Below are 24,673 nucleotides of genomic sequence, written 5' to 3'. Positions count from 1 at the left end.
GAGTAAATTTTATTTAAAACTTGAGAGAACGCACACTTGACAATACATATTTAAAAGTGCTCATGTACTTTATGTCTGAAAATAGAAGGCAATTTTTATTCCAAAATTAAAGTACAGTACAGCACAATAAAGTAGACGATTAAATAGTTGTGGTGTAAGTATAACTTTCCACCTCGGTCTACCTTCTCAACTAAAACTCAAATAAACTTGGAAAAATTCAAATAATTAGATTATTCAAGGAAAGCTGGTTAGCAAAAACAGTAGCTGAGAGATTTGGAAATCCGAAGAGCACTATTTATAAAATTTTAAAGAAATAGAGAGGATATGCAACTGTAAAACACGTGATGGGCACGGGATTGCTGAAGAACACAACGGATTTATAACACGCTAATCGCATCGCACATCTTCAGAAAACCCATTTTTTACGGCTTTGGAAGCTGCACACATTACAGCTTTCTTTGCTTCACAAGAACCTGCGTAGCGTCGAGTCAAGTTTCAAACTTGAGATGTCGTGTAGTTGAGCCGAAATAATTTTTAAATCAATAAAATAAACAAGAAATAGTTCGATTCGCCATGAAGTTTTTGACAAAAGATCATAATTTTTGGCGGCGAAAAAGTGTTCGGTCCTCACATAATGGCAAAGTTCGAGTCTCCCGGCCTCCAAATTCAAGATTTACTGAAACATATACAAAAAAACCATCAGAACAGCGGTAGGTTTTATATAAAATAACGAATGTGTGCGGATACCTAACTAAAAAGATGTAAAGAGAAAAATTTAGGCCGCGAAACCCTAATGAATTATGGGAAAAAATTGAAGAGACTGAAGGGATTAGCTAAAACCCATGTCCCATGCATCCGTTTATACGATGATACGAAAGAGTTTCTATTGGTTGGGGATCTGTCAATTCGTCCGTCTTCGTATGAACTGGCAGATCTGCAACCAATAGAAACACTTTCGTATCATCGTATAAACGGATACATGGGACAGAAGCTTAACACCAGAATTACCACCTCTGATCTGAACACCAGATTTTTTTCAAATATTGTTCTCTATTCTATTGTTCTTAATATGATTAATGTTAATAAATTAATTTATTATTAATATTTTTTCAAATTGAATAAATTTTCGAAAGTAAATTGTTTGGTTACCAATACCAAAATACTTAGTACCATTCTCCCGATATTTCAAAAAAGATCATTTCTTTTGAAGAACTGACCATCAGTAGCAAAGGAGCCAGACATTTTTTGTTAATAAAAGTTATACAAAGAATATCGCAGTATCCTTTTGATCATGTGCTTACAGGACACCCTGTATATTTATTGTAGGATTTTCCGATATTCTTGTCTTTATCTATGATATACATTATCACTTGACAACATTGTTTCGGTAGTTTGACCAGTGACAAGCACTTGTCTCTGGATTGACAGTTTAAGGTGTGGTTACAGTGGGGGTGAGTGATGACTGATGACCGATAATAAATAAACAGTTTCAATTTAAGTAAAAATCGAAAATTTTGGTGAAAATGACCGACGGAAGGCTTCCAGCATGTGTTATTGATGTGGGAACAGGGTGAGTACAGACTTAGCGTTGGCCAGAGTTGCAAAAGCTACAACATCTAGCTGCGTATGCTAATTTATGACTTCACAGCTAAATTACAGTTTTTTTCAATCATTAAGGGAGTTTTTCATGTATACGTACATCATATTCGTATAACTATACGTTGGGGTGCATAAATTAATTAATCGGAGGAAAGAGAGTGCAGATTGATGGGGGGCATCGCAGTTGTGAATTTCTTTGCTGATAAGCTCCGCTCCCAAAAGTACTTCTACGTGGACTAGATAGTTTTTCATATTTATTTGACTATTTGGGGACAGATTCTGTCAAGTTAGTTTTTGTCTACATAACACAGTAGTTTTAAGGTTGTTAACAATTAACTCATACTGGGACTGTTTCTTGAAGTATGCTTAAATGTGCAACTTGAAGTCCTCGGCAGTTTTCGTCGGTAAAATGCCGGCAATTCCACTAATTTAAGAAATTGAATAGTATGAATTTTTTTGAAATTGTTATTTCAGCAGATCAGACATTATTCGGTTAATCTTTGATTTCTTTTTTGTCATTAAAAATGTAATTTTTTTCATAACAATATCTGTACTTAGAATAGAAGCAGTGTAAAGGCAAATTCAAAATATTGTAAACAAATGGTCACTTTACACAACCTAATGTTTTGTTTCAGTTATACGAAACTAGGTTTTGCCGGCAATCGTGAACCTCAATTCATTATCCCTTCGGCAATTGCCATAAAAGAAACTGCTAAGGTAGGGGAGCAAAGCAGTCGACGGCTAGTTAAAGGTGTAGAAGATCTAGATTTCTTTATCGGAGATGAGGCCTTTAATGCCACTGGTTATGCAGTTAAGGTAAGTGATAGATTGGATGGAATCAAAAATAGATAAATGCAACTAAATTTCATTGAGAGTATTGTTTGCTAACTATAAAGTAGTTAAATAGCTCTAAAGTAGTTTACCTTTATTTAAATTATCACCGGGCATAGACTTTTTTTTAACACATCTCTTCATTGAAAGGCAGCCTAGCATTAGATGCACTTGCGTACCTTTTAAATGCCATAAAATTGATTATTTATTATTCACTAATTTTAATAATTTTGATTAGAATATTTTGCAATTCATAATCGTGATGATAACATTTGTATTTTATTTAGTATCCCGTTCGTCATGGTTTGGTGGAGGATTGGGACCTTATGGAACGATTCCTGGAACAATGCATTTTCAAGTATCTGCGAGCGGAGCCGGAAGATCATTACTTTTTGCTAACTGAACCGCCACTAAACACTCCGGAAAATCGGGAATATACAGCTGAAATTATGTTTGAAAGTTTTAACGTTCCTGGATTGTACATCGCTGTTCAGGTCAGTACGCAGAACTGGATTATTTTGAAAATCGTTAAATGATTTCAATTATACCAACAAAAAATTTATATGCAAAGTATATTTACTGGTAAAAATTAGGTTGAACACGCCCACGTGTTCAAACGAATGTGAAATGAAGTGACGGTTTCAATATTTATTTGAATCGAAGTTAAACAGTTATTTTATGCTGGAAATTGGGGATCATTTCAATTTAAATATTTTCTGAAACTACAATAAGTAGGTATGTTTCAATTTAATTACACTCTTCAATTATATTTGCAATTACACACAATTACAGTTGTTGAACACAGACTAAAAATATTTACTTTAATAACAAATTTTGAGTTGCAAAAAAATATGAATAGTAGGGACTTAATTATTTTATTTTTTCTTTCTTACTCTTCTCTTTTTCTTTCTTTATTAGTGCATATTTATCACTCATTGTGTATATTTTTTTTTCTTTGCTTCGAAAACGTCTTCAACATTTCCACTAGCTATTATTATACGAGATTATATTAGCTTGTAATTGTTTCTGGTTAATTGTGTATTTTGTGGCCTCTTTAAGCTGAGTGTAATATACAGGATGCTGTAATTACGTTATTTTATAATGTTTTTATCTTAATTTATAGGCAGTGCTAGCTTTAGCAGCCAGTTGGGCAAGCAGAAGTCTAGCAGAAAGAACCCTCACGGGTATCGTGATTGATAGTGGAGATGGTGTTACTCATGTAATCCCTGTGGTAAGTAAATGGAACCAGGATATAAATTTAGTCGTTTTAATTATTAACTCCGATTCGAAGTAAATTTTTGATGTATGTTTTAAATCGTAATTGTAAGTTAAATGCAAAACTAGTACTAAAACGTGTGTTAATATAAAGTTTTATATTTAATAAATAATAGCTAATCTTTTCAGGCGGAGGGCTATGTGATCGGAAGTTGCATCAAGCACATTCCAATTGCTGGGCGGAACATTACTTATTTCATTCAGTCACTTCTGCGTGAACGAGAAATAGGTAAGTTCAAACTATATACTCATACAAACTGTAATAGAGCGAAGAAAAATTATGATTTGAGATGAGAACAAAAATTACATGTTTTTATAATCGTTAACAATATAGCACAGCCAACGCCGTGGTTTTTTGTCTCATTTTAAGCGCAACATGACCAATCGATTCTATACCTTAGTGTTTTATTAAAGAAACTAAGAAAAAAAATAGTAAAATCCTTAAATGTGTAGTTGTAATTTTGCTTATTTATTGTTTGTTTTCACTAGGTATACCTCCCGAGCAGTCTCTTGAAACCGCTAAAGCCATCAAAGAAAAATACTGCTATATTTGCCCGGACATAGCAAAAGAGTTCGCAAAATACGATTCCGATCCTGGCAAATGGATGAAAAAGTACGAAAGCACAAACGCAGTAACCAAACATCCATTTTCGGTGGACGTTGGATACGAAAGGTAAAAATTATTTGCCGTATTTATTCCGTAGTACTCCGATAATTAGTATGAAAAGTGAATAAATTTAAAAAGCGAAATCTGCGTCAAAATCATAAGATAACTGTTGATTGTCTTAGGTTTCTCGGCCCGGAAATATTTTTTCATCCCGAGTTTTCCAATCCGGACTTCAATGTGCCCATCTCGAAAATTGTGGACGATGTCATTCAAAACTGCCCAATTGATGTTCGAAGGCCTTTGTACAACAATATAGTATTATCAGGTACGTTCCATGTATTCACCAATTATATAGTTTATAAGAAGTAACACCGACTCACTACGGAGTCCTTTTAATCACCCGATAAATGAAGCCAATACAGTGGCAAGTTCAAGTATTGAGAAACGTATGATATTGTCGAAATGTTTCCGAATTAATGATTTAAACGTTTTGTCTGAATGATATGGCGGAATAGGTTTTTAATTTTGCAAGTAGTCTATTAGAAACATTTCCAAAATTAACAAGCAAAACTACCAGAAAATAATTGATGCTACTTTTTCTGCATTACATTTTCATTTCAGCAGCTAAAGACTTTGATGTACATTTGATTATTAATCATCGAATACTATTAGCTTTATATAATGCACGATATTTCCTTAAGAAATGACTTTTGACTACATCTCGCATAAAAAACACTTTGCGACTGCAAAACTAACTCGACTTTCTGTTCCTATAACATGTACGAGTATATTTAAAACTTGTTAAGTAATTAAATCTACTCGCAACAGCGAGTATTTTTGGTATTTCTTATCGACATATCATACAGTTTTCAAACAGATGGCGCGTAAAAAACACCCAATTATTTTTATTGTTGTTTTCATAAATTGAAAGCGAAATACATAGTTGTTTCATAGATTTATACATTTCTATGCTTTTAGGTGGTTCGACAATGTTTAAGGACTTTGGCCGCAGACTGCAGAGGGACATTAAGAAGACTGTCGATGTCCGTCTAAAGTTAAGCGAAACGTTAGGTGGCGGCCGATTAACGGTAAGATCCTGAAAGCAGTGCGTTTTTCGCACACGTACAGCGGTAATTAATCATCGCGATTCAAGCGAATTATAATAATTAAATTCTATTTCAAATTTTTGCTGCTTTTTTTAGCTGTACAACTTGAAAAATAGGACCTAGCTCTATGGTGATTTCAATATTCCAAATATTATATGTTTGTTTCAGCCCAAACCTATCGATGTGCAAGTGGTGTCCCATCATATGCAAAGATATGCTGTATGGTTTGGTGGAAGCATGCTGGCATCAACTGTAAGTATCTTTGCAACTGCATTGTATAGTTATAAAAAAGTGGCATTTATGGCCGTATGCACCGCCAAGCTCCCTAATCCCGATTAACTAAACGCGTTTAAGAACTAATCTGGTTTAAGAACCCAGCTGATATGCACCATTGAAATTCAGCCGTGGATTAGTTAAACCCTTTAAGGATATGGCAACCGTAAAAAATATATCGAATTCTTTTCGATAAAGTTAACGGAACAGAACATATAGACTGGAGCGTCCTCAAACGATTTTATAAAAATAAACACCCTGACTTGACCCGAATTAATATGGAGTTGTATAAGTTTTCAAAGCGAACAAGCAAAACACTATTTCGAAGCCGCCACGAAATTCGCCATTTTCTAGTGTAGCCTTCAATCTGCAACTATTAAAACTTATTGAATCCTTTGTAGTGCAAAGCCAATCAGCAACAATGTCCTTAATTTTTAACGCGTTAAGTATTCATTAATGCGTGCGATAAATATTTTCATTTGAAGGCATTTTAATGTATTTTGTCCTTAAATCTGCGATTGCATTAGATTTTTTCTTAATAGCTCTAGTGACAGATGTTTAATGAATTGCTGAAAATGATGAGCATACAAGAATAAAAACGAAGAGCTTTTAAAATTTTGTTTATGGGTGATAAATTGTTATTTCTGTAAAAAATAACAATTAAGTGTTTTTAACACGAATAATTTTCATTCATTCATAGAATAAACGAATTATTTGGATAACTTTTTGGATTTTTGTCATTCTATATTTCCAATTTATGTGCTACTGGGATATTCTAGAAGGTGGCAAATTTCTTCTAGCAATCTAAAAACGACTGGTTTTGTTAACCGGACGAGCCTATAAAAACAATTCGTCTAGTGTATCAAAATAATTGAACCGAGTTAGTTGTGTTCTTGGAAAACCATAAGCAATTATTTCTTAAATATTTTAACATCATCCAATATTATTTCATCTTCCTAGTTAATTCTCGAACTTGCTAGGACGAAAACAAAACTCTCAATTTCAAAGGTTATGTTATGTATTTAGTTTAAATATCTAGTTAGACTAACAACTTAATTCTCCGACTTGGCGGATTAACGTTAAACGCGCTTCAAGTCAAGTAAAACTGTCGACGGTGCATACCATTTATAATTTTTAATCCGGTCGAACGCATAATCCCGATTAAAGTCTGTCGGCTAAAGTTGAAATCGACTTGCAATGATTTTTTTTGCGAAATTACCATATGCAGAACGCAAAAAAAGCCCTACTCATTACCTCCTTTGTATAATTGCATAACTATTAGCTGAAGCAAATTTTAAATTTTTCTAGCCTGAATTTTACACCGTTTGCCACACCAAAGAGCAGTATGAAGAGTATGGACCTAGTATTTGCAGGCATAATCCAGTTTTCGGTACGATGACTTAGACTGTGCTCAATGTAAGCTGGAACTAAATTTTGTCATCTTTTGTATTATACGAATTTTATCTATTAAATTAAATATATACATAGCAAAAACTTTCTGTGGAAATTATCAAGTAAAAAACTAGTTCTTCGAATTGTTATGTTTCGAGTATAATCCTTGAGAATAAGTTCTTACTGCTGTCTTTTTTTTATTTTACACTGTCCTTGCCATTCAAAGTGTGTAATATTTTTGCAATAGAAAAAAATGTTATTTCTGAAAATGTAGCAAAATGGTATAAGCAATTTCAACAACGTAATTTCCACAAGCTTCACAAATTTCCACATTCATTTATGAGCAAGAATTAAAAAAAAATCCACTTGTATTCTGCAGTGTCTTCAGTTTTATCAAAGTTAAGTTTGTATTCATCAGATGGCTTCCTTTATCTATTCCTAATTCCCACAAACACTATTCAAACAATAGGTTGTAAATTCATAATTTTATTGGAAAAGAAGTATTTATGTAAGACTCATGCCTATATGTAAATTGCATGGTACTTGGCTTTGTTGAGTTTCACACGACATGATGGACATTTCTTTGTCGTTTTCATTACTTGGTTTAAACACTGCCTGCAGAATATATGACCACAAAGTGTTGCCATTGCCTGTCTACTACCCCCTAAATTTTCGAGACATATAGGGCAAGTGGGCACCTCCTTAACCGGAGTATCTGGTTTCTTTGCCTGCAAATATAAATGACTTATAAATAAACTTATTTGTAAGTTTAATTTATAATTATATTGATTTAATCAGAATTTAATCGAAGAACCAGTGAACATTTTAAACCGATATTTTCAATAGTAGATATTACTAGGTAAATACTTTTTGGTTTTTTATTCGAATAATATAAGGACATATATTGTTTTCTGATTAAATACAAAGGAAAACAGTTAATTATCCAGCGGTATTTGGCGTAATTTTATATTATAGCTGTAAGTAATTATATTTCTGATAAATTAACCACTGATATTTTAGTTGAATCCTTGGTAGGCATCCAATAAACAAAAAGGGAAAAAGTTATATAATTATCAGGGACAATGCTTTCGACGATATTTCAAAACTTTACAAAAGTTTATTGTAACAATGGGTGATAAGAAATGAATTAATTAATTCTGAAAGTTAACGAGATAAGAATAAAATATAATGGTCTTGTTACCTCAGGTTCCTTTGGTTGCAATACTTCTGCATATGATGTAACGTCATTCAAAATTGCATTTGCATTCTTCTTTAAGTCGTCTAAACTGTAATTTGAAATAAGTAGTAATGTGTACATTGTACACAAGCTCCAATTTTAACCTGAATATGTACCTTAAAATGGACGATGATTTATTGGAGTGGTCAAGATCTATAACATCGCATTCATTTAAAATATCGTCCACATATGATAGAAGATCGGTTGCATTCTTTTTAGGTCTGGAAAGGATAGAATTCTTTAAATTTCGTCATATTTGTAAATAAATGTCTTTCTTATAGAATCGATCATCAGGTGCACCTACTTTACAGTCAAGCTATTATCAGTAGCATTTGATATGTTCGTGGAGCTTGTGCTTGAAAGCAACTGTTCATTCTGTGGTCCATAAGTAACAAACGAAACCTGAAAAACATTTCTACATTCGGTAAAGTTTTTCGTTTAATTTAGCCCTGTACTAAGCCATTTGTGTTTTGCTGAGCATATACAGGGTGTCCGTTTTTGGAGCTCAACCATGGGTATCTCGGTAACCATACTAAACTAGATACGAAATTGGTTAAGTTGCGCAGTCTAGAGTTTACTGAAATGTCCAACAAAAATTTAAACAAATTCTGCTATTTCCGGAGACGCGGAAAAAATCGAAATTCGAATTCGAAGGTTATTTGACTCTGAAATGTAGAATGAATAATACTTCATCATTGCAATTTTTCTCTTCTACAACAAACACTCACTGTTTTGTTGTATCAACTTAATTTCGCTTTTTCTAGGCCTAGAAAACGTGTTCAGAGAACAAATGAGAATGAAGTGAAAATTTTACAGGTGGTGAGTGAAATGTTAAACTCTCATCATGTTAATCTCTCATAAACGGTAATGAATTAAATTCTCAATTAGATTCAAGATWATYATGCTACTTGAACAAGAAGCTATAGCAGGAGAAATTAACRTATCTATCAGGCAGTGTGGAGAGTCTTGAAGAAACAAATATCGTCCGTTTAAAATTCAAATCACCCAAGTGTTGCATCCAGGAGATACCGATCGGWAGATAGCATTTTGTAGAAATATCATKACACTGATGTTCGAGCAAAATCCCTTTTTCTTTTTAATGTGATTTYACGGACGAGTGTAAGTTTACAAACTCAGGCATGTTCAATCGTCACAATAAACATGTCTGGTTTACTGAAAATCCACACGAACACCAAGGATGACGACCACAAACACGTTTTGGGCTAAATGTATGGGTTGTATTACATGGCGATACGATCATTGTCCCGCACAGATGGGTGAAACATTGAAATAGTTCCGGCAGAGACATTTCCAACAATGTGCACATACGTTGGTCGGCATGATCACCAGATATTTCCCCTTTGGATTATTATTTATGGGGAACTATGAAAAACCTCATTTATCAATCAGAACCTACCAATGTTAATGACCTGCCAAGGACCAAAATTAAAAGAAGAAACGTTTTAAGATCAATTCAAAATTTAAGAAGACGCATAGATCTGTGCTTGGAAGTGGAGGRTGAACCCTTCGAGCACCTCTTATCATTTTCTTAATTTACAGGTTTCTCMGTATAGTTTCTTTATCCTATGTAAATTTATATTACACTTTTTTCCTTTTTTTATCCTACTCAAACAGATACAGAAACTGTCTAAAATATGTTCATTAAACAAAAGAGTGGGTGTTATTCCAACGCACTCTTTCATTGTTTCTCTCTCTCTTTCAGAATTTTGTTATTTTCACCCAACAGCAAGACTGAACCTTAACATATCATCGTCGTAATCAAAGAAAAAGCTGAATTCAAACATGTAAAAATCCAAGASGGCGYCCATAARAAAACACAATTTTGATGATKKTTGTCGAGAATCCATGTCGGATTTTAGATACAACATCGCCACGTTGTAGAAGAGAAAAAGTTGCAATGATGAGGTATTATTCAATTTAAATTTCCTCGCCAAATAAGTTAAGGAAAAAATAAAAACTATTTTTTAGAATTTCTATTTTTCTCGGATATCTCCGGAAGTAGCATTTTTGGCATTTTCAATGAGCATTTTAGTAAGCTCTAGACTGCGCAACGTTGCCCCAATTTAACCAATCTCGTACTCTGGTTACCGAGATCCCCATGATTGAGCTTCAAAAACGGACACCCTGTATCAATTCAATCAATCAATCAAAGCTTAGATATTACCTTAAAATTAGAATTATCCAATGTGCGTTTTTCGTCTTCGCCTTCTGAATCTGATAAAATCGTATAAAAGTCTTTGGGCTTTGGCTCCGATGAACTGGTGACACACGCTTTCTTTTTACGCGTTTCCTCCTCGGACAAACCTTCATCGCTTGACTCTAGTGCCTTGAAAACATTATCGATCTTATTGTGAATACTGGCCTCATACGTTTTTGTTTGAGCAGCGTTTGGAGCCTAAAATAAATCATACTTTTATGTTTMGTATTGATTCGTTTTGCAAAACKTCAACATCACAAGATATAATTTTTCCATAAGGGTKTKATACARGCTWTATGTGAGGAACAAATAAAAAATCTAGTGTAAAATAAGTAAGAGAAACCAACTTTAYGCACCAAATATTAATGGCACGTACCCTCTTGGCCGCAACTACTCGTAATATCTCTTTAAAGAWMTGAAGTGAAAAATAATTTACGATTGCATTGTATAACGTSACACTTGATAAAGTTGTTAGCGACGTATAAAATAAAAAATATTGCAACTTCTTCWTAAATTWATTTTTTAATGAGTGGGGCTTTGATAACTAACAGTAATGAATTTTGACTAGTGAGCTTTCAAGCACATTTCATAAATAATTGGCATTACCTCATTAGGCCTGGGTAAGTCAGTGAATTTTGAGGATTTGGTGCAGTGCGACACAAATGGCTTTCTGCGCCAACTCAACGCACCGGGGCACTAACTCAGTTCCATTGCTGGGAAACATTACTTACAAAAAATGAGGTGACTTTTTTAGTTGTTAGAATAAAGTGGTAAAATGTTACTCATAAAAATGGATAAAAAAAAATTACATGTTAAAATTTCAGTCTCGGGTCTCGTTAAGCTTATAATCCGCTTTAATAAATGAGTTATAACTCATGTACAGACGACTTATTAATTCTGAGAGCGGCAACAACTCAAAAGTGCAACTGAACACAGTGTTACCCAGGCCTATACCTCATTATCGGAATCCAAATCTATAGTAGTGGATGGAGCTGCTGTTGTTGATTTGGTTTCAGTATTTTTTCCATTCCTTTGTCTAGACTTGCTTTGAACTGAGCTCGTACTTCTGCTTGCAGCTTGTTTATTGGCCTTTGAGCGACAATTTTGATCATCACATTGACCTGACGTAGAAAAATATGTGCAATTTAATTTCAAGAATAACTTAGAGAATGCAATTAAATTACTTGAAATATACAGGGTGGTTTTTAAGTGCGATAGAGTTATTTAATTTCCGTTGGTGTTGAACTTTCGAAAAATAGTTTCATATAAAAGTTGTTGACGCACAAAGTGCGCACAGCTTGAAACGCTGCATATGCACCGTAAATTGTTTTTCTTACTTGCGACGATGGCAGATTATTGCCATTTTAGTAAAATTTCGCTTAAAAACATGGTATCTAAAAATTCATTGTAGAAGCAAAAAAAAGCAGTTATACAAAAAAATATGTCTTTCCAATCACCACAGATCCATTAAGAATTCTAATCAACCAAAATATCAATACATTGTACAGGGTGTTAACAATATTGACTTCAATATAAAACTTTTTAACGCAATATAACTTTTGTTTTTCAAATGGAAGTACCTGTATATTAATACGTCATTAGATAGACAATTTACAAAGTTACAAATTTGCATTTACACTTTAAATCTTGACTTGAAATCAACCGTTTTCAAATTATAATTTATTTTATTTAAAAATTTCAAAAAGTTGCTACATTTTGTAAGGTGGCTATGGTGGTAATTCATTAAATAAGTGTCAAAATTTGAATTGCCACGTTTAATTGATCATTTACCTAATTATATCAAGGAAATTTTGTGGTATTTACGTGATGGAGCTCCAGTTCACCATACAGCTCAAATTCATGAGTACCTAAATAATTAATTTCCTGAGAGGCAGAGGTGGGCCTGTTCAGTGGCTACCTCGTTCAGCCGATTTAACAAAAATGGATTTCTTTTTATGGGCTTACGTCAAAAACGAAATTTATAAAATACCTCCAACTACAAAAGATGACTAAAGAACCGAATCACCACTGTTTTTAACCAAGTATTAATAATATTGTTTTGAACTGCGATAGCGATTCATTTCAAAAACGTAGATATTAATAGTTGCTTAAATGTTAACGGAAATCATATTGAACATTTACTTTAAAATATCACTGTAGATATAATTTTATTTTWATTTTAATAGACGTCTGCAGTTTTATTGCATTTTTTGGTATGAAATTCCATGCATTTTATAAAACGTTGCACTTTTCTTCATTATTATGTCAAGTMTCATCAAATTTTTACACTTATTTAATTAATTCCATAGCCACCTTACAAAATGTAACAACTTTTTGATTTTTTWAAATAAAATCATTTATAATTTAAAAACCGTTGATTTCACACCTTAAAGTGTAAATTCAAATTTGTAACTTTATAAATTCTACTTTTAGTTCGGCTTAACAGCCTTAAATGTTGATGAAAAAATATTGTACTAATATTCCACAAATCGGGAATGCCACAAATTAAATTTTTATTTTTCAAGTGTTAAAACTATTACTTACAGGACGGTTTTCTTTTGTTGGTGGTCGGCTTTTTTGTTCTAGGTGCTCTATGAGAGGCAAATATACTTAATAGACTGGATACCATAAAAGCATCAAATTCATCGGATGAATCAGGATCATCTACATAATTTGCTGCACGTTTGGTTTTTCGGCCACGTCTAGACATTACGTTCGCTGACAAGAGTTGCGCTGAATTTCTTTGAGAGATCAAATACGATTATTATTTACCCCAATCACACGTGTTTCTTCAATGCAGTACAAAATTTCTGAGTTCTTATTCTTGGACTAATAAAACCGATTATCTGGAGTACCTTTTCTCAATCTAGTTCAGAATTGACCACTCAAAGCACCGGACTTTAGTAAACCTTTTGACTTTTTTCGTATGTGCTCTGCATTGTACTATCGGTTGGAGAGAGATTAATACAAGTATTTCACTTGTTTTTTGTTCAAATTAAATATAAATACTTACATGTTATTATTTGCTTCTTTGAATTATCAACAGTTTTCAATTTAGAAAATTCATGTTGGCCAAACAGTAAAAATTCATTATTTTAAACGTTGGCTGCAAGTGAGTGCAACGCGAAATTCTATTTGCCTAATAAGGAAGCTCACAAATGTTCACTTACCAAACTTAGATTCTTAACATTTTTGACATCCAGTATTTCTGGAACTACGTGCCTGAATTAGAACTGAATGTTCTGTTATTTAAATTTTCAAAAATAATTTTATGGTTTGCTTAATTGTTATTTAATTTTGAATAAGTTGAAACGAGTACCAGAAGTAAAACATATACATACGTGCGGAGGAACATATCTATACATAAACCAAATAATAAAATGTAGGTATTATTAAAACAAAGGCGGAAAGACCGCAATGGTCGATAGCCTTTTCACCGAATAAAGATGTTGCGGTTGTAAAACAAATTAATACACTGCGAACTGTGAAGTAAATTCAACCCATAGCTTAAAAATTCCCTAACTTTTCGACGGAATATTTTCTCAGTCGGTGGCCTGATTTGATAATTTTTTTATCGAATTATGGCTATTTTCGGACAAAATCTAAGTTTTAGTAAGTAAACATTGTACCTACATATAGTTTGAAATACTCTCATGTTTTCCTGGTCAACGTTTAATTCACAACAATCGAGTTCAGCCGTTTTGGACAAGTGCTGAATTCTTGAATGTCGTGGTACAAAAACCACCAGAACTTTTTATTTGGTAGATCGAATCAGTTCTTTTTTTTGGTTCATGCACTAATCATTTATTCACAATTTTGTGCTCTTTATAAAATATTGAAGCATTCATTCATAATTCACCATCTGTCCAAAACGGATGAACTCGATTGTTTCATCAAAATTTGAGATTTACATAAAAACAAATTTGGAATTTATGGGACACCCTGTATATGATGTTAAATTTTCATGTCTTCTGAGTTATTTGGATCTTTAGTCGTATGTTTATTCTTCGAGATATTCATTTTTTGATTCGGTCACATTCTCGATCCGGAATGAACTTAACTTTTATTTACTTGCGAATAAATTTTCTGGCGAAAAAGGCTGCGCGAACATCATGCCATTATAAGTTGATGGCTCAGTTTAGTTTGCCAATCTGTGCTCTTAAAGTTTTCGTTTTCCTAAGGAGGTTTTCACGCCTAAGGATATTTTTTTCTATTTTGTTTCTCTATGGAGTTACATGTACGTAACAAAATAAACAGTTCAGCTCAATTTGTACATCCTTCTTCGGACTAAAAAACCGTTTTTAAACTTATTTAACTGAGCAAAAGTACCATTGAAGGTAAATATTTAACACAAAGAAATTATGGGTCGTACAATCCAGGTAGTGATTTATTAGCTAGAAATCACTTATCACTCAACCATCGAAGACCCAGGATAAATTAGGGTAGTTACTTACTTTTAAAATTGCTTCAGTTACTATATAAAATTAACTTTTCCCCACTTCTCACGAAACATTCACAACGAATCAGATTAGTGTTTGAAGTTTGAAGTAAAACCGACTGTCCTATGTCATATCTTCCACTTTATCATGGTGGGGGAAACTTACGAAAAACAAACGTCTCTATTAAATCCAGTGATTTTCTACATTTATTGTATACTATAAAACTCACTGATTAAATCATAGAAAAAAACAAATGGTTAATAATCAAACTCAAAATCATAATTAAGTTACCAAACTGTATTTTGTTGCTTTCATATTTTACTCATGCACTTTCAGTCAACATAACTGTTGTAAATTTCAAAATAGAAGTTACAGTTATGGCACTGAATAGTTTGAGCCAAGTGATCGGCATAAAATCATATAACATATAGAAACAATGAACTGTATACAAGTACCTTAGTACACAGTGCATTGTATAGAAACAGTATTTATGAACAAAAGTGAAGGCGGAAAAATTTGGGCGCGTCAGTGACGTCGACTGTATCTCCCCTTCGCCAAAATCTACATGATGTTGGTAGCATTGTAGATTTTCGTTTGGTAGCAATGACACAAACGTTGTGCCGCCATCGCCATTTCGTTAGATAGCTTCAATTTAACGCGGTTCATAATTTGTTCATAGTTCTTTAGTTATTGCTGTAAGTTATTAAAAATCTGGTAACGGACTGTTCGAATCGAAACACTGCAGGTCAGTATCGTCTTAAATAAAGCAATGTTTCAGTTAAAACGACTTAGTGTATATGCTAAGTATACGTTTACCCCCAAATACCAAGATCCCGGTATAGTAACTATGTTCATTTAAACGTCTGAAACTGTTGCAGTGAAAATGAGCAAATTAAAAAAATCAGACAGCAGCAGCGAGAGCGAAGAGGAATATTCCGTGGAAAAAATAATTGATAGGCGAGTGGTCAAAGGCAAAGTAGAATATTTCCTGAAATGGAAGGGGTACAGTGAGACCGACAACACTTGGGAACCGGAGGAAAATCTGGACTGCCCTGATTTGATTCAAGAATTCGAACGGAACAGGAGAGCCAAAGGAGCTAAAGACAAGAAAAAGATAAAGGATTCAGAGGATTCAGACTCTAATGTTGACGATAAGAAGGCAAGTTGCTTTTCAACCAAATGGTCTAATAATCGTATGCTAAATGAGCTCTAATAATACACTGTGTCCAAAATAAGAAGAGCCAGTATAGGGATATCGGAAACCATGAATGATACGAAGTTGGTTAGATGGGAAAAAGGTTGAGCATTTAACAGTCTAATAAAATAGCGCTTTCCAATCTTTTATACAAATTTTTGTTTCAAAGCTCGAGCAAGATCGACTACATTTTTACATGAGTTAACAATCAATGGCCGAGACTTTGTTTTTTAAAATATTCATTTAAAATGCAAAGTTGACTGTTAACATTTTTTATGTACCAACTCTTTGGTGGTTTTCAGCTGACTGCCTGACTTAAAAGCTACCCTTAAAAATGTAAACGAAATCCTAGCTTTACCTACTGCCAAAAAATACTTCTGGTTAATATCTAATCTACCAATGTATGGTTCACACACTTGAACAAGTAAGTGTTCAGTTCCTGGGAACCAAGGGATGGCACTTCACGTTAAGGGTGTCGTAGACAAGTCAAGTGCGGATCGTTAGGCCTGATATAACTCATGGCAACTTTAATAGATACCTCCCATCTTCTCAGTTTTTTGCCTCGACGTTTCGTTTTCAAAAAATCGTTAGCAACGTTTTTTTTAAACCACCCTGTTTATTTGTTAGCAACATATGGACGTTTAGATATGTTTTGATCGGTTTTTTTAATAAGTCATCGAAAAATTGTAAACGCAGACATGTATTTGCAACGCTGGTACTCAGTGTAGGATATGTATTGAAATTCACTTGAAAAAACATATTAGCCTCCATTTCCAAACGCAAATTGACTCTATAACAGGTCTTAGCATCATATGGCGTCACACTTTCAAAAGCTGCAATAACCAATTTAAAGAGTTCTATTCAGTTGCAAAACTTAGGCCCATAAACATAATTGATATACCTACTCCCACAAAAAGAAATCAAGTGGAATGATATGGGATGATCGTGCTGGCGAAGGCGTCTCAGAATAAATGCTTAAATGTCTGTTGGAATCGAATCGACAGATATTCTCTAACTTTTCTAGAATTGGGGCCAGGTGCACGCAGCACATTAGCTTAGAAAAAGCAAAATTAACCTTTCGTCAAGCATTGCACAAATATTGCATCTTTCATCTCGAAATATATTCATTCGACTTCATAATCAAGTCGATATCAACAATGCTCTTACATTCATTCCTTATCGCAACTGATAGTTAAATACAATTGTTTATTGTTGTAAGAAAAATGTATCCATTTCGTCACACTTTGCTATCTGTAAACTCTTATTTAAAAGGAATTTTCTTTCAACACTGGTCAAAAATCTTAGCGCTCATCATCATCAAATATTATGGCCAGTTATTGGAAAAAGTCTAATTCACTGTTAACTAGGTATTAATATTGGCCGATCCAAGGCACACATTTCAGTATCTAATGACATAACGACTTTTAATATTAAAAATAGCCTTGAGAACTACCCGACTACCGACGACCGAGCCGAAATGACCATTTTTAGTGGAAAAATGGGTTTTAATCCAGTCCCAAATACTCACAAACTTAATAACATTTAGGGCAAGTAATGTGTTCAGACAGAAAGGTTTCCGACTATTAAATTGAATGCGAACACTCGCATAGACCTAAGCGGGTATCCCATGCATCCGTTTATACGATGGTACGAAAAAATGTTTCTATTGGTCAGAGATTTTAGACGTTCGTACGATCCCGATTTTTAGCTGTCCCATGTATACGATAACTTGCCGGATTCACAATTTTATTACACGGGCTTCAAGCCTGTGTCCCATACATCCGTGTAGACGATGATACGAAAATGTTTCTACAGTGGCGACAAGGCCAAAGCTCCTCCCATTCACTATTATGGGTCGAATCAATCTGGCACATATTTTGCATTGATCTGCATGACTCAAGTCTCTTTCTTTAATTTGAAATAATTGCCATAATATAAAACATTTTGCGATTAAATTAGTAACCAGCTAAAGATGAGTTTGTCTATATAAAATGCATTTCCTTGATAATTAAGTCAGCTGAATCGAGATGCAATTCAGTACGTAAAAATAATTGTTTTCAGCAATGGAAATTTAGGTTAGGTTTAGGGTTTCAGTCTTGTTCGTTCCTCATTATAAATCAAACATTTGTTTATAAGCGAGCGTATAATAGACCCACTTGTAACCATTACTGAGTAATGTTTATTGTATAGGTCCCAGGTATTAAAACACGCAAAACAAACATTATAAGATATTATTTGGCTTTATTCAATAAAAACATACATATAATTTCTGACGTCTAGACGCAATATGATACTCTATAAAATTCAGAAAGTAAAACGCGACTCCATAGTCTGCATAGAAAATAAAATAATTTCTGCACCAAAATGGCGAATTTAATCACGTGAAGGCCTTAATCAATAGAAAACCAGACTACCATTGTCGTCACTGTCTTGTATAAAGCCACTGTAAGTGTTTCTATTGGATATCTGTCAATTCGTCCGTATCGTCGTACAAACTGACAGATCTCCAACCAATAGAAACACTTTCGTACCATCGTATTAACGGATGCATGGGACACGGGCTTTATTCCAAATGTTTTATCAATTAATTTGTTGATAAGCTCTGGGCAAATTTACTTTACTTACTTTACTGAAACGGTCGGCTTTGCTTGCAATTGCTTCTCCGCTACTGATAGTTCACGGTAGATTTTAATAAGTTACGCGTAAAGTAAAATGTTTATTTGTAATGACAGAAAAAGAAAGCGAGGAGCCCTTCACCCGAATCTGAAGCGGAACCGAAAGTAAAACGACCGAGGAAAGACGTTTCGGACAAGGAGGATTCTGATGCTGAGGGAAAAGCCAAACAGAAAAAGCGAAAGTCTGATTCAAAACCGCAGTCTAAGAAAGACGATGAAAAAGCGAAAAAAAAGGTAGCCAGTAAGAAATTGGAGTCTGATTCAGATGAGGAAAAATCTAAGAAAGAATCCAAAGATAACGAAGTAAGTCAGAATTTTATAGGTAACACACAATTGTCCGTTCCTTGAAATGATCAAATGTTAGCCATATTACGGTCCCGGTCGTCTTTACGATATATACGCATTCACTTACTTCTTAACAATGATGTGTATTGTGAGTGTGAGGAATATTTCAAAATTATGTGTTCTTGGTCTTGCAGGTTGAGAAAGACTCAGATGAGGAGAATGTATCTGTTAAAGGCAAAGCGCGAAAGCGATCCGATGTAAAAGACAAGGGAAAGCCGTTATCGAGAAAATCGGGATTCGAAAGAGGTTTGGATGCTGAAAAAATTATCGGAGCATCTGACTCCACGGGAGATCTCATGTTTCTTATGAAATGGAAAGGAACGGATGAGACAGATCTGGTAGCCGCAAAAGAGGCCAATGTGAAATGTCCGCAAGTGGTAATCCAATTTTATGAGCAAAGGATCGCTTGGCACACGCCGGAAACCGAATCATAAGTTTACTGTAGTTCAGAAGTGCATATTATAATGTTTATTTTATAAGTTTGAATATTTCATTAATAAAGTAAGAATATTTACTTTTGTTTCAGTTTGCAATTTATGATTTAAGCAATGGCAGCGTGTTTTGTTGCTTTTATTCAAAAGTTGTAACTATTATTTTCAAAATTATACTGAAAAAAAAAATTCAATAAATAAAATGTATGAAAACCGTTATCGCGTGAATTACGCATTGCATTATTTAACAGGCTACAATCAACATTATTACAGGACATTGATAGGATAAATCGCGCCTCTGCTTCTAAACATAATAATAAATGACAATTACTATTTAGGAAGTTGATTGCAAATAACTGACTGTGACTGTTAGCAATTTTGAAATATCATGTGTATTAGTACTAAATAAGTTGAATTAAAATGGACAAAATGAACGGATCTTTCAATAATATATTATTTTGAAAAGTGTTTTTTATTGCCTCTGAGTTCCGATTTGGTCAAGTTATTTAGAAATCAAATTAATTGCTTTTTAAATTAACGGTTTGCGATTGAACATTATCAAAAAGATAATTTTTGGAAACAAAATGTAGTTTGATTTGTAGCTCTTTAAATATTTTTAATTAATCTGTCCTCTGTATATGTTGAAAGTCTAGACTGCGTTTTGTACATATAGTCTTTTCTTTTATGGTAACCTGATTTGTTTGGTGGAAGTTATCGTTTTCAATTAATTTCCCCATGAAGTTATTTGAAAGTCAAGAACATTGACTTGTTTCTTATATGAGCCGATCTGATATACGATTTTCGACAAACAGTGAGTATAAATCGAATGGTATGCAGCAAGTGATGCTGCTTATTTGCATAGATTCTAGATTGTAAAGAACATCGCATTAGAATAAGGACTTTAATGATATAAGTAAAATACAGATGAGATCAAGGATTTACTTCAGCAGGTTGTGGTTTGCGCTTCTCAGTCTCCGCCTTCTGTTTTTCTTTTTCTTCTTTAAACTTCTTTATAACCTCCGGCGGCATGGCGAACAATTTCTCGGTTTTAACAATGGGTGTGAAATCTAAATTTACTATCTAAAAACAATTTATTTAGGCAATGAATGAAAAGCCACAGAACCCCTGATCAATTTGTAGTTTCATATTTTATAGCGTGTTCATTAATTGGATAGAAGTTGTTGTTTTGACTCTGAATTTTGGTTTTCATGATAAGAATGGCAAAAAAGTTTTCTTGTGCAGCTCGAACCAAATGGAAAAATAAATGTAAGGATTGAGTTTGCTAGCATGTGTGAAAGATACACTGTTGTCTTATTTAAGAAAAAATATTTTGAGCCTTAGTACTTCTTGACTAAGGCTCCGAATATTTACAATAGAATTAATATTTTTTAATAAGTAAATTTTAGAAAGCTATTTTTTATTTTAATTAATTATTTTTTTAAGTATGCGTACGTTTGATCTATTGCTTTCAATGTAAGTGCGCACGTTTTGAGCTTTAAGCCTTCGAATGAAGTTATTTTTACTCCTTCATACATGCTTATTTCCAATAAATCATTTTTTTTTACTTGAAGAAGCACTTGAAGTACACAGTGTGTGTGGAAAACTATCAATTGCTTTACCACAAGTATAACTATTCATTTGGAAAATATGCGCAATTTGAGAAACATAATATATAAACATACATACATACACACATACAAATTTACGAAATAATGAACGCCAAAACTTGGCTTTGCAAGATAACAATACTTCTTTGTATTATTTCTTAAACTCAAATTTAAAAACATGGTCCAAATCCGTTTTTCACCCTTGTATCAAAAAATCTATTATCGAAGGCTCTTAAGAGCACGAAAGGTAAAGATTGCAATATTTTCTGTATCATAATATTCTTACTTGAGGTAGAACAGAGACCACGTAGTTTCTGTATCGAGGATGATTCGCTATTGGATTGCCATGAAATGTTACACTTCGCAATTCTGTTAGCGGCCGCAATTTATACACTTCGTTCAAGTCGTTGATACAGTTTCCATGAAAGTACAATATGGTTAGCTTTGGAAACTTCAGCAGGCTCTATAAGGTAAGCAATTTTAATTATAATAGCGCTCTTTTTGTGACCGTTTGAAAATCAATTATCAAAAACGCCCAGGTAGATTTAGGAAGTATCTTTATAAGCATAAGAAGAATTTGTGTGTATTTTAAAATATACAGATAAGAAATGAAAATTAAATTTCTAATTTTTAAAAAAAATGTAATTAATAGTTGATGTTGTTAACGACTCGAACAATGACCAGTAGAAATTATGTTGGCGGCTTTGAAGTATTCCATAGTTCCATAAAAATAATTATTGTCCTCACAGTGTCTTGCAATGAAAGCATAATTTCATATCAGCGAAGCTTAGATATTTGTTAGTTTTCTAAAAAGTTCTTCATGGGATTTTGCCTAAATTTAATGTAACTCACCTGTTCTTCAATTTCGGTTATGTAATTAAACGAGAAATCTATCCATCCAAGTTGGGCCGGATACTCGATTGTGGCATTTACCAACTCGTGAATATTTCTCGTACTCTTCAGTTTATTGTTGTTCAACCAGAGCGATTTTGTAAGAAATCGCTTTTCCGGGCCTCTATCCGGAACGCCACCCACTCGAGTGTACCGGACTCCTTCCAGACCAATGGCTGTATTTAAAACAAAAATAATTTTCTAAATAAATAACTTTCAATCCAATGAAGAGTGCACTTTGTTGCATTGTTCTTCACTAGACAAATTTTACGTGCTTTAAATCCTTGTAATTTTTTCCTTCCGTAAGATACTAAATGATATAATGCGAAATTTTCAGTAGTGACGAGTGGATTAAAATGAGTCACTTGGGCACGTCGATTTTTATTTTATACAAAAGAAACAACTGCTGAATTTTAAACGTTTGTGTTCCAACCGACCTGTCCTCACTGTATATACGAACTTATACAGGATTTCTGAACAAAAGCCAACCACGGTTTCCTGGAGTGAAGTCATGATTATTTCGTATAATTTGTGTAATTCGAAAGTGGATAACTTTCAAAGGACTCGGCGTAAAAGTTAAGAACGCATCTGAACCTTTGTTAGCACTTTCTTCTTCACTTCGTAAAATGTCGTTAGCACCTTCTAAGCACGTTGACAACTCGCAGCAAGAACATTTTTTTATTGCCCAGTTTTTATGATTAGAGGTGTGTTTGCGATACATTATTTTATCGAAAACGCATCGCAATTTATCTCGAGATATTAGAACTTTGAAATAATAGTTATTTATTAAGACACGATTTATTGTTAACTGATAGTGGAACACTATTTTTCTTGGGCCAACGTTTTCGTTATATTAGGGTTTTAAAAGGGGAACAGGGTGGTTTCAGTCTAAAGTATAGTAATGTCATTCGTGAAATTTAAAATAAAAGAGAAACCGACACAAAAGCAAAATCAAATATGAGACACGGGATGAGCACAATATTGTTCAGCATTAGATCAAAAAACAAAATCCACAATCATGACTCAGCTTGATTTTACTTTTGCGCCTTCCTCTTTTATTATCACAATTAATATTGCATTTTCAAATTGTTTTAGAGGTATTTTCCTGATTTTTAACTTCACTAGACATTCTTTAATTTTGAAATACCTATTTAAAAAAGAAGCGCTTCTACCAAGAGTACCTACCTTGGACTTTATTGCATGACAAATGTGTGCAATTCTAATAACAGAAAAAGCTCTGAAAATGATTTTCGTATGCCTGACTGCGATCTTTTCAATGTTCCTAGAAAGTATTGACGGATTTTCATATTACCACCCAAAACATATCGCCCGAAACAAAATTTAAAAGTGAAAAATTAAATCATTATGTTTTCATCTCAAGAATAGAATCTCTGAGATAGGTTTTCGTACAGGCACCCGTGAGGTTTTTACTCATTTTTTTTTACTATTATGTACTTGTCTAGTAAAAAAAATATTGTTTCATTATCTTCACAGAAGCTTTCATAATAAAGACATTAAAAAATCATACTTAAGATTCATCTGTTTGAGCAAAAATTGTCTTGAACAGCAGATTTACAAAGCACTAAGTGCTAGTAAGTGCACACTGATGAAATAAAATACAATCAAACCTGAGAGAAATTTTTCGGAATCCAAGTGCCGAATCCCATTGAAGGAAAAATCTGCTGGTGCACCGGGTGATATGCTCATTATATAAAAAAACAAATAAATAAAGAGCAAAAGCTGCTTTATTTGACTGCGTTGTCAATTTAAAAATAGACAATAGACCCAACAAACCTGTGATGCATGTCAACTTTTTAAAGGAAAAGTCCGCAGGTTTAGCTAATTCGAGCTTTTTCAAATATTGAGGCGGAATCGTCATTTCTGTAATTGCACGTTTAAATTTTCTTCATTGGCTGACTTGATTTATTTTTCACGCAAGTTTCGGATTTTATTCCATGTCATCGCAGAATATTTTATTTCACCAGTAATGATTCTAATTAGCTTAATATGCCTATCTGGTACCTTTATTGTTAGCTTGAAAAAATCGATGAAGCCCCATCAGAGTTGGTAAATAAAAAATTAATCCTGATATTCAATTGAAATATCATTAATGATAAAATTACATAGCTAAATATATTTTACTTTCTTCCGCGTATTTAACAATTTTATTAAATAGATTATATCTGTTCTTAACGGTTTATTCGGACTTGCAATGTTTTAGCGATCACTATCGAAGAACAACGGTCAGTCACCGTCACCATATATTGAAATATAGGGATTATTTACTGAGGAAAACATTTAGAACACTTAATTTCGATTTTTGGCGTAGAATGAGGCATATTGCCAATTCGCACTACATTTAATAACTCGAAGCTGTTAAGCTGGAGTTTGTAAGAAAATTAACATGAAAAAATAAACTACTGTTTTTCTTCCAAAAAAATCTGCTTTCGCACAATGAAGTTCTCTTGCTCGATCTTCTATCAACAGATAAAACTACCAGGCACAAGCAAAAATAAAATCCACTGTTTGTTCTACTACTCGTGGAGATCCTT

General features: G+C 33.4%; 4 protein-coding genes across 11 annotated transcripts; 2 read left to right on the top strand and 2 right to left on the bottom strand.

Annotated features, from left to right (window-relative positions):
- The first annotated feature begins 1,410 nt into the window (after positions 1-1,410).
- LOC125505262 (actin-related protein 3) lies at positions 1,411-7,266 on the top strand. Its single transcript, XM_048668733.1, has 10 exons — positions 1,411-1,570; positions 2,235-2,415; positions 2,718-2,924; positions 3,554-3,661; positions 3,835-3,934; positions 4,195-4,378; positions 4,495-4,637; positions 5,291-5,400; positions 5,587-5,670; positions 7,000-7,266. Exons 1-10 carry the CDS (start codon positions 1,524-1,526, stop codon positions 7,093-7,095), a joined length of 1,260 nt encoding a protein of 419 aa, XP_048524690.1. The 5' UTR covers positions 1,411-1,523; the 3' UTR covers positions 7,096-7,266.
- A 287-nt stretch (positions 7,267-7,553) lies between these two features.
- Positions 7,554-15,099, bottom strand: LOC109540303 (E3 ubiquitin-protein ligase complex SLX5-SLX8 subunit SLX8). Of its 6 annotated transcripts, none has more exons than XM_048668736.1 (8): positions 14,993-15,099; positions 13,083-13,279; positions 11,493-11,659; positions 10,506-10,736; positions 8,625-8,722; positions 8,425-8,541; positions 8,285-8,369; positions 7,554-7,811 (listed from the first exon to the last, which is right to left on the bottom strand). In XM_048668736.1, exons 2-8 carry the CDS (start codon positions 13,246-13,248, stop codon positions 7,605-7,607), a joined length of 1,071 nt encoding a protein of 356 aa, XP_048524693.1. In that variant the 5' UTR covers positions 13,249-13,279; positions 14,993-15,099; the 3' UTR covers positions 7,554-7,604. The 6 variants fall into 6 exon arrangements, with proteins under 6 accessions (XP_048524693.1, XP_048524695.1, XP_048524691.1 ...); XM_048668738.1 differs by lacking the exon at positions 14,993-15,099 and adding an exon at positions 14,172-14,231; XM_048668734.1 differs by lacking the exon at positions 14,993-15,099 and adding an exon at positions 13,880-14,140.
- A 470-nt stretch (positions 15,100-15,569) lies between these two features.
- On the top strand, positions 15,570-20,088 carry LOC109540304 (chromobox protein homolog 3). The gene is made up of 4 exons (XM_019908636.2): positions 15,570-15,722; positions 15,856-16,136; positions 18,905-19,150; positions 19,327-20,088. Exons 2-4 carry the CDS (start codon positions 15,861-15,863, stop codon positions 19,624-19,626), a joined length of 822 nt encoding a protein of 273 aa, XP_019764195.1. The 5' UTR covers positions 15,570-15,722; positions 15,856-15,860; the 3' UTR covers positions 19,627-20,088.
- A 422-nt stretch (positions 20,089-20,510) lies between these two features.
- On the bottom strand, positions 20,511-24,129 carry LOC125505263 (leucine-rich repeat-containing protein 51-like). Of its 3 annotated transcripts, XR_007282044.1 has the most exons (5): positions 23,750-23,903; positions 23,307-23,403; positions 22,083-22,297; positions 21,517-21,693; positions 20,511-20,703 (listed from the first exon to the last, which is right to left on the bottom strand). XR_007282044.1 is itself a non-coding variant. In XM_048668740.1 (4 exons), the coding sequence occupies exons 1-4, from the start codon at positions 23,998-24,000 to the stop codon at positions 20,554-20,556; spliced, it is 627 nt and encodes a 208-aa protein (XP_048524697.1). In that variant the 5' UTR covers positions 24,001-24,129; the 3' UTR covers positions 20,511-20,553. The 3 variants fall into 3 exon arrangements, 2 of the variants coding, with proteins under 2 accessions (XP_048524697.1, XP_048524698.1); XM_048668740.1 differs by lacking the exons at positions 23,307-23,403; positions 23,750-23,903 and adding an exon at positions 23,916-24,129; XM_048668741.1 differs by lacking the exon at positions 23,307-23,403 and having other exon boundaries at positions 23,750-23,902.
- Positions 24,130-24,673: the final 544 nt, after the last annotated feature.

The sequence above is a fragment of the Dendroctonus ponderosae genome, unplaced genomic scaffold, assembly GCF_020466585.1.
Source record: "Dendroctonus ponderosae isolate FM_Combo_2020 unplaced genomic scaffold, Dpon_F_20191213v2 Dpon_F_20191213_73, whole genome shotgun sequence".
Taxonomy (NCBI): Eukaryota; Metazoa; Arthropoda; class Insecta; order Coleoptera; family Curculionidae; genus Dendroctonus; species Dendroctonus ponderosae.
The sequence above is the reverse complement of the archived record's forward strand: the minus strand, read 5'-3'. Positions and strand labels throughout refer to the sequence as shown.